Raw genomic sequence first — 13,629 nt, 5'->3', positions numbered from 1 at the left:
GAAGTCCTGTAAACCATGGCAATGCACCCTCCCTGCAGCCCTCTAATCTATGTTGGTGATGCACTGAGTACCTAGACAGGTCAGATCAACCACATCCAGCTTGCCCACCCAAGATAGTAAGAAGTTAGTTCAGTTCATGAAGGAAGGAGAAAGAAGAGTTCTTGAACAGAAGAGGGGTTTTCTCCCTAGAAGATGTACATCATTCTCAGCTAATGAGGATGGTGGGAATTGCAATCCATTACATTTGGAAGACACCAGTTTGGAGAAGGCTGATGTGTAGAATCTATAGGTTAGGAATACGGGGAAGGGCCATCAGTGGTAGAGCACATGATTTGCTTACAGAAGGTCCCAAATTCAATCCCCAGCATCTCCAGATAAGTTTGGAAAGACTCCTTTATGGAACCCTGGAGTGATGCCAGTAAGTGTAGTGTCCTGGCCAATGGTCTGACACAATATAGGTCTAAAGTCGGAAGGGATCTTGCACAAGTGTTTTCATGCCTGGCCAATGGCTGGCTGGCCACTGTGTGAACAGAGTGCTGGACTAGATGGATCCTTGGTCTGATCCAGCATGGCTCTTCTTATGCTCTCACTCCGATACAATTGTCAGTGTCTTCCTTGGATTCTTAGTTGAAATAATAGAATCTGAGCATGTAGACCAGAGATACAGAACGTCAGCCCTGGGAGCCAGACCCGGTCCTCTGAGAGTCTCCAAGTTGCCCTACTCCTTTAACCTCAAACACTGATGGTTTAGTAAAGGGAGACATGATAGAGGTGTACAAAGTTATGCATGGTATGGAGAAAGGAGGGAGACATTTTCTCCCTCTCTCATAATACTAAAACCCGGGGGTCAACCCCTGAAGCTGATAGATGGGAGATTCAGGACAGATAAAAAGGGAAGTACTTTTTCACATAGTGCATAGTTAAGCTATGGATTTTGCTTCCACAAGATGGCTACCAGTTTGGATGGCTTTAAAAAGGGATTGGAGGCATTCCTGGAGGAGAAGGCTATCACTGGCTACTAGTCCTGATGGCTGTATGCTACCTCCAGTATCAGAGGCAGTATGCCTATGTACACCAGTTGTGGGGGAACATTAGCGGGAAGGTGCTATTGCACCATGTTCTGCTTGTGGGTTTCCTGTAGGCAGTTGTTGGGCCACTGTGTGAACAGAATGCTGAACTAGATAGACTCTTGGCCTGAACCAGCATAGCTTTTCTTTTGTTCTTATGTTGGTGGCTTCCCAGATTTCTTACAGTTCCCCCCACCATTGTAAAAGGGTGAAATGCTTCTCCTATGGCTTTGTTACCATCAGTAATAGCTTTAAGCTAAAATATTCTGATATTTTTGGTATTTGTCCCTACCCATTTTGCCCACTATTTGAATGTTGCTCCCAGGCGTTCAGCACACCTGAGATAGACTGGGTTCAGACAACACGATTACCAATGGTGGTTTAAATAGTCCTCGGTTGGTTATTTAACCCACCGTGGGTTATCGTGTTGTGCAGCAGAATTTTTTTAACCAGCTGTTAGTTATTTGGCTGAACTATGCAACGCAAATAACCAACGTTGTGCATAGTTGGCTATTTGAACCACTGTTGGTTATCATGTTGTGTGGAGGGCACCGTTGGTTATTTCATCAGCCACAGAGTCTTAAGGCAAGAGCGGTCAAAGTGGCGGTGACTGCCACTTTAGTCCAGCTGGCAGGATAGTTTTTTGACAGCAGTGGCTGATGGGATACTAATGGGAGGACTGAGGGGGGAGAGAGGGCGGGGGATGAATGAGTCAAAGCATGGACTCAACACAATGCGGATCTTAATCTACACCACAGTTGATTATTATCTTGTTGTGTCGAGTTGATTATTACCCCAATGTTGTCTGAACGCAGCCTCTATCTTTTGATTGCAACAAGCATGGTTTTGGCCTAAGCTTAGAAAAATAGCCATTGTTGTCACCAATAATTGTCTGTTGTATATAAAGTATGGAGCGATATGCATAAATGAACCTATTATGTAAGGATGCATGAGAGTATGTCAATTGACATACTTTCTTTTCTTTTCTTTTCATAATAATAGGCTTTGTTCTTAATCCAGCAGGTGATGTAGCAGCAGAGTATTTCTTTGTGTGTTTGTGTGTGTGTCTGTCTCCAAGCAGTGGCTAGACTCTGAGTGAGGGGTGGCTTTCTTGACCTGAAGGGAATATTGGCCAATCATTTACTCCCTCCTGAACCTTGGGTAAAGAGTCATCTACATAAATCATCATCTGCTGGGCACTTGAATGCTTTTGATGGAAAACAACATAACATCTTTATTAGTCATTGCATTACTTGATAATCATAGTTTATCTAATAGCTCTTATGCTCTCATGTTCCCATTTCAAATAAGGGTTTACCAGCAAAGTATGTTTCTATCTTATCTGTTCCACTGAGACGGTGTCATTAATTATGCTACAAGTCATACTTGCAAGTATGTTGAGTGGGGTAAACGTTTTGGTTTTAAAACCAAAGTTCTGACAGCAGAAAGCCATAACAAAATGGATTTTCCTTTTGCAACTTGCAAAATTGTTTTGCGAGAATTGTTGAAGTCTCCATCAAGCAACCCCTCCTTCCCCTGCCCCTTCACACACCCCAGGCACTTTTATGATATTCTTGAGTAATTGCTTCAATTCTTAAAAACAACAATCGGAACCAAAACCTGCATTCATTATTTGCAGAAGGAGAAAAAACAACATTATGCGAGAGGCAACAGAGAAGCAATTAAAGCTGCAAACTTATACCTACTTATCTAGGAACAAGCCCAATTGAACTCAGTGGAACTTACTTCTTTATAGAATGTATAGGACTGCATTGACAGTATTCTGTGGGGATCCATTTATTTCTCCATTTGTAGATTTTATTCTATTCTTGCCTTTGTTATGCTGGAAAAACAAGTTTTATATGCATACTGAATATTTTTTCTTAACAATATTGTCCTTGCTAGGATCCTATGAAGAAGATTCCTGACTCGCATGAAATTACACTGCACCATGGAACAAAAACAGTAAGCGTCTTGGCATTTCACCTTCTTTGAGCAATTGTGATAAAAACTGTTTTGGATATAGCGCTTTTCATTATTGCTTATTAAATTGTCCGTTAATTTGCAGTAGGTGCAGTGTTTTTCATATGTATGTGTATTACCTGCATACAAACCTAACAGGCATGATCCTCATGAACAGTTTTGGTATGTTCAGGAATATGTGTAGCTTGAATACAAAAGAAGTCACATGAAGAAAGGTTGAAGGAACTGCTAAAGTTTAGCCTGGGGAGAGACGATTGAGGGTCGACATACACTCTTCAAATACCTGAAAGGCTGCCATGTAGTAGAAAGCAAGGGATTGAATCCAAACTTACTCAGAGTAGATCCATGCCCAGAGTAGACATTGCATTGATTTAAATGGGTCTACTTTGAGTTTGATTAAGTTTGTATCCAATCCAACGACTTGACTTCTGCTGTCCAGATGACAGGACTAGATCTAAAGGGCTTAAGTTACAGGGCTGAAGTTTCAACTTCAGTTGAACATTAGGAGAGAACTACTTGATGAGAAAAGCAATGGAACCAATTAACTAGACGGGTGGTGGGCTCTTCCTCACTGGAGGTCTTCAGGCAGAGGCTGGACAGCCCTCTGTTGGGGATGTTCTAGCTCTGGGTTTCCTGTACCCCCCCCTTCCAACTCTACAACTCTATGAGTCTATAAACCCTGGAACAAAGCCACCATTTAGTAGGGATTTTCCTACTGAGCGCTGGTTCATACAATCTTCAGAAGTATGGGAGCCACTGTCGCATAGTGCACTCCCATGTTGTTTCACGAGTATGGTAATAGCCAGATGTCATTCACATGAGATGTCATTCACATGGTTTGTATTTATTCAGTGTCATCCATTTTTGTGGTTACATTGGCAAAAACAGATGGGTCACTGTCCCAATGGAGCTTACAATCTAAAACAGACAAGTGCCATCTACTTGTCCAAGGAAGAAATGATGTTCATAGGTGTGTGTGGGGGGGAGAGGAGGAATTGTAATCTGGAAGAAAAGACCTTCTGGCAGCTGTGGGTGGTAAAGCTGATGGAGGAGAGGTCACAGGCAGAGGCAGCAAAAGAAGAAAAACTAAGTGAAACAAAGCAAGGAAGAGCTTTAAGGGTAAGGAAAGGAATTTGTGTTGGACATGGAAGGGGATTGGAAGCTGTGTTGTTGCTATTACTAGTATTATTAATTTCATTTCTATTCTACCCAATAGCTGAAGCTCTATCATAAGATAATCAAAGCATAATATAAATTCTCTATCATACAAAACAATTTAAACAGCTATCATACAAAACAATTTAAACAGCTAAGACCTTCACAATTAGATACTGGACCTGATAGAAACAGCTGACATAAATCGCCCATCATATGCATCAAATGTCTAGGAGTAGAGGACAGTCCTCTTAACCTGGTGCAAAAAGATGACAGGTTTGGTGCCAGGCGGATCTCGGTGGGGAGCAAAGGCCTCCTCTCTTGTTGACACCTTCCAAGCCTCCCTTAGAGGAGGAACATGGAGGAAAGTCTCTGATGTTGATCATAGTGTCCAGGTGGGTTCAGGTTGGTTCATAACTGGCAATGTGAGTCCTTCATATGTGCATTCTTGGAGCAGTATAGGATTATATGATGGGGAAAGACCAAGCTGCTAAATGGCAGTCCCATGATAATAATAGCACTTAAAAATATGCGTTTTTGTAGTCTTGTCAATCTGTGGCTTAATTTTGCTAAAATGTATTTCACCGAAAGCCAGTGCTCCCATCCATCCTCCCTGCTGCGTAATAAACTAGTCAGTTGCTTGCGCAGTAGTTAACACTGCACCACTGTTCCTTGACAGCCAAGCCACGTTTGCTGTGCTTGCTGCCCACCTCCCTTCTTTGACTTGCTGCCCAAAGGCAAGATGTTAAGAGCTCACACTGCTCCCTAGGCCTCCTCTCCAGCTCTCCTGTAAGGTCAGGTCACCAAGACTCCCATCTGTATCTCTTCAAACTAATGAATTTAAGCTGCTGATTACTGTGTTCCTGTGCAGCTGAGAAATATCAGAAAAGATTTCCCACGTTGAAGATCCTTTCCAGAAACCCTAATTAATTTCCCAGTTGCCTTGACTGTAACAAGAGTGGTTTTCCCAATGAAACTGCAGGAATAAATTTTCTCCTGACAGTTTTGACATGGAGGTGAGCAGCGGAAAGTGTTACATAATCAACCGAGATATTCCGAGTGTCATGTTTTCTGTACTCGCAATTTACAGCTGCTTCAGCTGTATACACAGCAACTGTCTAATGTGGTTTTGTCCTCTGTGGCATTAAGTATAGCGCAATCCATTTATAATGGCCTTATTTGCAAAGTTGGCTGATGTCACCGATGAATAGGCCGGATGGCGCTGGCCAGAAAAAGGAAACTTGGGAGTAGTAAAGGCTGTCACATTTGTTTTAGAAAAATAAAAGTAATGTAGAATAATTTGGAACAGAAATTTTGATATTGTGTTCAAAAGAATCTGAAGTAAATTAAGGAACAGTGGGCACTTTCCATTCTTTCTTGCATAGGTGGGAGTAGATCTCCATGGAGATCTAAATTCAGCCTTTATTTATTTATTTATTATTGCATTTATATCCCGCCTCTTTTCCTCTTAAGGAACCCAAGGCGCCATACATAATCCTCCTCCTCTCCATTTTATCCTCACAACAACAACCCTGTGAGGTAGGTTGGGCTGAGAGCCTGTGACTGGCCCAAAGTCACCCAGTGGGTTTCCGTGGCCGAGTGGGGACCAGAACCCGGATCTCCCGACTCCCAGTCTAACCCTTTAGCCGCTACACCACACTAGCAATTCAGCTTTAAATCCTTGTCCACAACCAGTACAGGCATGTGCAGTGCCAAGCACATCCATTACCTAGAATGGGATGCATATGACTGCCTCCCATAGATTATGCAGCTGTCTTGCTTCTTCTCAAGCTCATGCACACATGCTCCTCGGGTGTATATGAGTAGCAGGTATGCATTGCTCTTGCAAGGAGCGGATATCATTACAATAATTTACCATTATTATGAACATTTCTATACTGGACCTAAAAAGCTGGACCTAGAAAGAATACATTTTTTAAAATACAACAACTGCAGGACTAAAACACATGGAAGACTCAAAGGTACACAAAGAGCATAATGTAGGCACCAGGCAAGTTTTTCCGAGGAGGGCATTTCACAGACGGGGTGCTACTCCTGAAGTCCCTCTCTCTAGTAGCCACCCACTTTATCTGATTTAGCAAGGGCATCTGGAGGAGGGTATCTAATGATAAAGGGACCTGGTGGGCGCATGTGAGAGGAGAGTATTTACGGCTTTAAAAGTTAATACTAGCACTTTCAATTGGGCCCAGAAATGGGATGGAAGCCAGTGCAAATCACAAACACTAGCATAATATGAAGATATCAACAAGTCTCCATTAACAACCTATTTTGGACCAGCTGAAGTTTCTGGACCGTTTTCAAATGCAGCCCCACACATAACGCTTTGATTTGATTTGATTTGATTTATTACATTTATATACCGCCCCATAGCTGAAGCTCTCTGGGCGGTTTGCAAAAGCATTGCAGTAATCCAGCCAACAGGTTGCCAGGGTGTGGATAACTGTAGCTAAGCTAACTCTGTCCTCCCCAGCCTTTGCTTTCCTTTTATCATCTTCTGTCTTGTTCCTTATCTTCCTGCTTATCTGATTGAAAACAGAAGACCAGAGTTTCAGTAATCCTGCAGAGACGCATGAGTGTAACAACAGGGATATAATTTAATCATCAGAAGCCTCTTTTCTTTCTGATATTTTTCTGCCACTCAAAATGTTTCCAAAATAATTACATTTTTGTTTGAACTTTCGTAGCCTCAGCAAGAGGTGGTCGGCGCACACATGTTGTCTGCTTGATTTGGGTTGATTGCTCCCTTCCATTGCAGGAGAGGCTGGGCAGGGGAGTGGTTAGAGGGCTACAGTGCAGAGGAGGGGGTTGTCCTTGTATTTATACAGCATTGGATGCAATCCAATGAAAAATATTGATAAACTACTGACATGGGACACACATAGATGTCGCTGAATAAGTCACTCATCAGATGTTCATGTAACTGTTTGTTTACCTTGCTTTATAGGTCTCTGCTTTAGGATTGGATCCTTCAGGTGCCCGTTTGATAACTGGAGGTTATGACTATGATGTTAGATTTTGGGATTTTGCTGGCATGGATGCATCTCTTCAGGCTTTTCGATCTCTGCAGCCGTGTGAATGGTATGTCCTGATTCTATCCCTGCAGAAACTAATGATAAGTTAGTAGAAGTACTACAGTATATAGTATGTCAGTTCTCCCCAAACCACACATTCTTGAGATAAAAGGGTGCGGCATATGTGAGGGTTTTCGGGTCCAACAGCTGCCAAGTGGCTATCCAGCCTCTGTGTCAAAATTGCCATCACTTTCTCATATCCCATTTTTCCTTCGATGTATTTATATTGAAAAGTAAGACCCAGCATCTCAAAAATTGGTGCCAGGCGTTGAGAAAAGAAACCTTGACATGTATGTTTCTAGTTTTCTTCTCTGTTGGTTTACTACAAAAATTCCAGAAATGAACAATAAGAATTCAGAAACAGCAACCTTTGAAATCTTAATGGAATTGTGTTGAACAGTGAGGTTGCAAGCAGTAAGATTGCTTTTAAGACTGGAATACTGAAGACTTAAGCCACTGTTGGTTGTGATGTGACTTCTGGTGGATCACATGATGGCCTTGTTCAGACAACATGCTAAATCATGATGGTTAAGCGTTTTGAGCTAAACATTATGGCTTAGTGTGTCATGTGAGCCATGATTTAGTGTGTCGTGTGAACCATTCCTGACTCTGGTGGCTACATAACTACGATTTAAACACGCTCACTAACCATTTCCTGCAAAAAGGTTAGTGGCCTAACCATGGCTTAGTGTGTTGTCCGAACAGGCCCCAATGGATTTCCACCATTTTGTGGCTCTTTGAGAAGGGCAGGAAATAGAGAGAACATGGACATACATGGTAGAAATGAATTGGAAGTTACATTTAGAGTATTTAAAGTGTGTTCCCCAAGTACTACTATACCTGAGGATATTTCACATGCATGGAAGTGTAATAGCACAAGACATTTCTGCCTCATTTGTTTCTTGTTAACCTGGGATGGGCCATTTTGTAATTTGATCACTATTATACTGTGTAGCCTATTGGCTATTCTGCGTCCTGAGCATCTTTTTTTTTTTAAGTACATATTGCAATTCTCATAGTTGGCTGAGTTAAGTTTGAAGAGGAGCTAGGAAATATTTCAAATATAGCCCTCTTTGGCACTGTTCATATTGTCCACCCTTTACTCTGCATCTCTCCATTTTCCATGACCCTGTACATTTTTATTGCTATATTTACTGATAAATTTAGAAACATCGGCAGAATATGTTGCCATATTTTTATTTTATAAAGTGAAATAATTTTAACAGCAGTAGTTCTGATAAGTCTAATAAAAGTTCAGAACGTGTGTTTTCATTTGAGCAATCCTTTACATGTGTACTTTGAAGTTTTACTAGGGCGAAGCTAGTTACGGTGGCTTATGTCATATCCCTGCATTCTTCTCTTAAAGTCAAGGTAGTTGTGCATAGACAGATCAATTAAATATTTGGATTTGTGGTTTCTTTTGAGACACAGATTGTTGCATCTTACTCCACTGATGTACCTGTTGTCAGAGGGGTTCCCCAGCAGTTTCTTCGATGCTAAGGATAGATTTGGGGGAAGATTCTGGGGAAGCTTCTAAAATGAGAGCAGAAATATTTTTGGCCAGTTGCAAAACTCTTTGCATTCACATAGATTGGTAAGCCAAATTTCTAGCGAATCTTGGTTTACTGTGAATTGAGCTATGTACTGTTGAACATTGCCCGTTCCCTCCCACTTGGCTCTTCCCACTAGTGTGAGCAGCTTAGCATTGATTTTCTTAGCAGGTTGTCTGAGCCCAGAATGCAAGATTGTTGCTCCCAAATAAGCAGGATTCATAACCCAAGAACAAATTGGTGTACAATCCTGGCTTTTAAAGGGTGGAACAAGCCAAGACCTCAGATTCAGATGACATAATAAGTAAACACTTTCTGGATTGTTTAGCTGTTTGCGCTGGAGGAAAGAGCCAAATGGGAGTGAAAGGACAGTGTGTGCAAGCATGAAGCTAGTACACAGTATTCCATTCCTAGTGAATGCAGCTGTAGACTCTCTTTGGACGTAACTAGTGAATTAAACCTGATGGTTTCAAGGTAGAGCCACATGGCTCTGGTGTTAAAGTGGGGAAAATGTGGATTGCTATTAGTTATTCTATGAGAAGTTTTTACAGCGAGAAGTAGGGTAGGGCAGGGAAAGTACACATGTGCAGGTATCATCTTCCACTTTATGGCTTTCACGTCAAATCCTCAAAACTCCTTGTTGAACTTGGAGCAGATTAAAGAGCAGTTTGGTAGCTTTGTAGGGATGGCGCACCTTCTGAAAGGGGACACTACAACACAAAATGCAGTTGCATGTGCAGATAATGTCTACCATCACAGCTTGCACTCTCAATGGTTAATTTCACTCCAGTATGATGATGATGATGATATGGTTTTAATCTTCACTAATAAAATAAGACGTGTCATGTCCTGAAACTTCACTAACTTTATTGACTTCATCCTAAATGTCTTAAGTTCTATAAAGGTGGAAAAAAATTAATCTTGAATGTTTTATTTAATATATGGCTTTTAAAGAAGAAAAGAGAGAGCTCCAAATAAGTCATGCCTCTTTCCCTTGAAGCCGCATGTGCATGTACTCATATCATGTACTCTTTCTTCCAACCCCCACTTCCCCCCCTACCCCCACATTAATACTTGGCTGCAACAAGTATCAACAGAACTGTGATATATGCATTTTATTCATCTCTCTGCGTCAAGAACGTTCTCCTAGGGTCACCGAATGTTGTAAATGCTCTCTAATTCTTGGACCGATGCTGGCTTTTGTATTTTGGCAGTCCTGATCTTAAATGCTCGTCACTTTCTATTCTCTTGAAGTTACCCATATCTTCTGGTTTAAGAATAATAAAGGGGAGTTAGGGAAATCCCCTTAACTTTGGAAGTTCAGTAGTGGCTGATTCTGGGCCTTTTTGAATGTTACTTTATCCCTTCCACTCCCTCTCAGTATGCATGATGAGATTTGGAGCAGTTTTCAAGCTTTCACTCTTTCATTGTACATTCCTCTGCTTTTCTCACTGCATGTAGAAAATATCATCCAAGACGAAATGAAGGCATAATTTAATAATGTAATAATAATAATAATAATAATAATAATAATCGATTCCAAGTAAAGACAACCACAAAGTTCTAAAGAGCAAACAACTGATAGAGTTAAACAATTATATGTAATTTATGTGGAATAAAATCCAAATATACAATTTATTTATTTATTTATTTATTATCAATATTTATATACTACTTCTCAACCCCAAGGAGAAATCTAGTAGCTCAAATACATACAGATATGATGCTGGAATAAAGACTGTTATAAATTCCTAAATCACTAAATATATGTTCTTAGGTAAATAACACATTGGCCAGAAAACAGAACCAGGTTCTAAGTTCTTAAATCAATGTGTATGTTTTTAATAACTGACTCATTAACAAGGGAAGCAAAGTACAGACATCTGGTAATAACTTGTTTCATTGTCATCAGCTAGGACCCCCAACCCTCATCCTCAGAGGATCCCAACCCCTTGTCCTCTGAGGAAGCTCCAGAGTTAATGGTTCAGAAATGTGACTCAGCCAAAGAAAGCCGTCATGACCCAGTTCATCAGAAAGACCCCAAAAGTCAGCTGCCCTTCATTTAGAAGAGGTGGCATGAGGACACTAGCATGTTCCAGCCACTCCCATGTCATTGCAGCCTGAGACTGGTAAAACAGGCCAGGCTCCTCATGGGGCTAACCAGCATAAAGGCAGCTACATTTCTATTTAACTCTCAGTTTTGCTCTATTCCTTGTTGGAGCAACATACAGACAACTCTCTCTAGTTCCATCCCCAGCATCATTCAGAGCCATCCATGATGCTGATCTCTTTCCATTTTGATTCCTGAGAAACCTGGCCTCTGCTCAAGATCAGATCTGCAGAAGAACCTTTCAGCCAAAGCTATATCACGGAATATCATATGAACCTCTGGTCTGAAACAGTACATTCATTGTATTTCATCCGATGTTGTCATGGAATAACCAAAATTCTTCCTTCATCTACACCTGTCATGGGTCAGGAGCCTTTGGAGACTGAAGTCTCCAGCGACGGTGACTCCAAGGAGGCACCAGAACTGGTGCCTGGTCCAGAGTCTACTACCTCAGATCTCAGATCCTATCTGTGCCCCCAGGAAGCGCCCCCTTATTCCTCTTTCAACTTCTCTAATGAACGGGAGACCCTGAGGAGTAGCTTTCAACCCACCCCTCATCCTTCAGCTTTCACTCACCAGGAGAAGCCAATGCCTAGAAGAAAAGGCTGCTGACCCTTTAACATCCAGATGCAGCACCAAAGGAGGTAGAGCTTCCGGACAAATTGTCCTAGCGTGGCAATAAATCCTGGAAATTACTTCTAGTTACTCTTGGGGTAATGTGTCAGTACTCTAGCACCAGGATTGCTGTCCTTGGTCCTGAAATTAATTCTTATCTCAGCTGTGAGCGTGCCGCTTGTCCATGCCATGCCTCCTGCCCAGAGCAGACAACAGAATCCCAGATGGAGCAGGGCAATGCCATTCTTTCAGTGCTTTCACAAAAATGGCCACCAGCTACATAAAACCCAAGATTTCTTTAAAGTTTCCTAGTTCTCTTCAGTGACTATCACTCTTAAAGGGTAGAGATAACCAAGTCTATTGGCTGTTTCTAGCTCCACACTATCTACACTCATTGGCAGTGGCTCTCCAGGGTCTCAGGAAGAAATCCTTTCTAGGCCTGCCAAGGAACAGGGACCTTTATCATGCGAAGCATGTGCTTTATCCTTGAGCTACATCCTTTCCCCTTGGTGATTTGCTAATGGGAATGTATTTCTGGATGCTGCTTGGTCATACACCTAAGATCAAACGTTTCATTTCAGATAGCTGATCTAGAATAGTGACTGCCGCCCTTGCAGAGTTTGCTCTATCTAGTATTGAGTCAGACAGCAACATCAATGAAACATGATAAGTGTTGGTTAATAAGCCTATACAATATTAATTAGCCCAATACTAATTAAGGTTGTATTTTCAATGCAGGTTTGAATGAGTTTGGCTTTTCAATATTGCTCAGTGACCCACAATTTAGGATGATTTGCTGTTTGTCCATTTGAATTACTGTCATGTTAATTTTGTGTACTATCTGCCTCTGCATGTAGGTGGTTACACTGGGAATAAATGAATTCTCCAGAGGGTGCACAAACATGTTTCCATCATACTGTGGAGTTTGCTAATCTGCAGATGTCGAATAACGCAGCTCTAATTGTGTGCATTCAATGCATTACATAGTGGGTTTTTTTATTGATCTTGGATGTGATCCAGGAATTCCCATGTGCACTAGAGTCTTCAGCCAGTCTCGCCCCACAAAAAGCTCCCCTGACTTTACAAAGTAAACTTTCCCCCCCTAAGAAGTAAACTTACCTATTATTATTATCATTATTATTATTATTTATTTATATAGCACCATCAATGTACATGGTGCTGTACAGAGTAAAACAGTAAATAGCAAGACCCTGCCGCATGAAGGTAACATGGGTGGAATATGGTGCTAGGAGGTGCCATAGAAAAGCCTAGTTGTGAACTCTACTGTATGTGTAGGACATTTGGTGGGTTATGGACTGTGTACTTGAATTGAAACAGGTATAACTTTTTAAAAAATATTGTTATAACCTGGACAATGATTGCATAAACATCCATGAAAGAAATAAGATGTTGAAACGCATATTCTAATTTTAAAATCCTCATAGTTAACATGAAAAGGTGATATTTGCCTTCTACAAACAGCAACAACGAAAGAAACACCCCCTTAAATAAGAGAAACGGTGTTTACAGCATGAAAAAAGACATTCAGTTACATTTTGTGTTGAAAACTCTTATTCCAGAGATGTATAATCAAAGACCATCTTTCAATAAATCTATTAAATTGTCTCCTTGAATACATTTTTTGAGAGGAGAGGGAGTCAGTTTTTATTGATCATGCAAGGTCCTAAACATTTGCTAATCAATAAAGTTATATGAGCTTCCATTGTTCTGCTATGCAGATTCTTTAAGCTTTAAGTAAATTTAATAATAATTCTAATACAACTGTTTCAACTTTCCCTTTTAGATATCCCAACAAGTTTATCTTTATGGCAAAATGGCACATCATAGTGCATCATTTTTTTAACCTTTATCCAAATCTCTCTGCTAAAATCCTTGTACATCTGGAGAGTTCCAATAATATATATAAAGTCTGCCTAAATTAAATTTACATTGCCTACAGTTACTAACAATATTTGAGTAAATTTTAGACAATCTGTATGGCATGATGTGCTGCTAATACAAGTGTCTTAAAAATCCTTCATTTTTAAGTTGGAACT

The 13,629-nt window shown here is 40.8% G+C and overlaps 1 protein-coding gene across 2 annotated transcripts in view; it reads left to right on the top strand.

Annotated features, from left to right (window-relative positions):
- WDR70 (WD repeat domain 70) overlaps positions 1–13,629 on the top strand; it is a 140,567-nt gene that overhangs the window by 21,816 nt on the left and 105,122 nt on the right. For both annotated transcript variants that reach the window (XM_063128140.1, XM_063128139.1), the window contains exons 6-7: positions 2,973–3,032; positions 7,171–7,304. In XM_063128140.1, the coding sequence (XP_062984210.1) occupies positions 2,973–3,032; positions 7,171–7,304 (194 nt within the window). The remainder of the gene's footprint in view (positions 1–2,972; positions 3,033–7,170; positions 7,305–13,629) is intronic.

Source organism: Elgaria multicarinata, chromosome 6 (assembly GCF_023053635.1).
Source record: "Elgaria multicarinata webbii isolate HBS135686 ecotype San Diego chromosome 6, rElgMul1.1.pri, whole genome shotgun sequence".
Lineage (NCBI taxonomy): Eukaryota > Metazoa > Chordata > Lepidosauria > Squamata > Anguidae > Elgaria > Elgaria multicarinata.
This window is presented reverse-complemented; position numbering and strand designations above follow the sequence as displayed.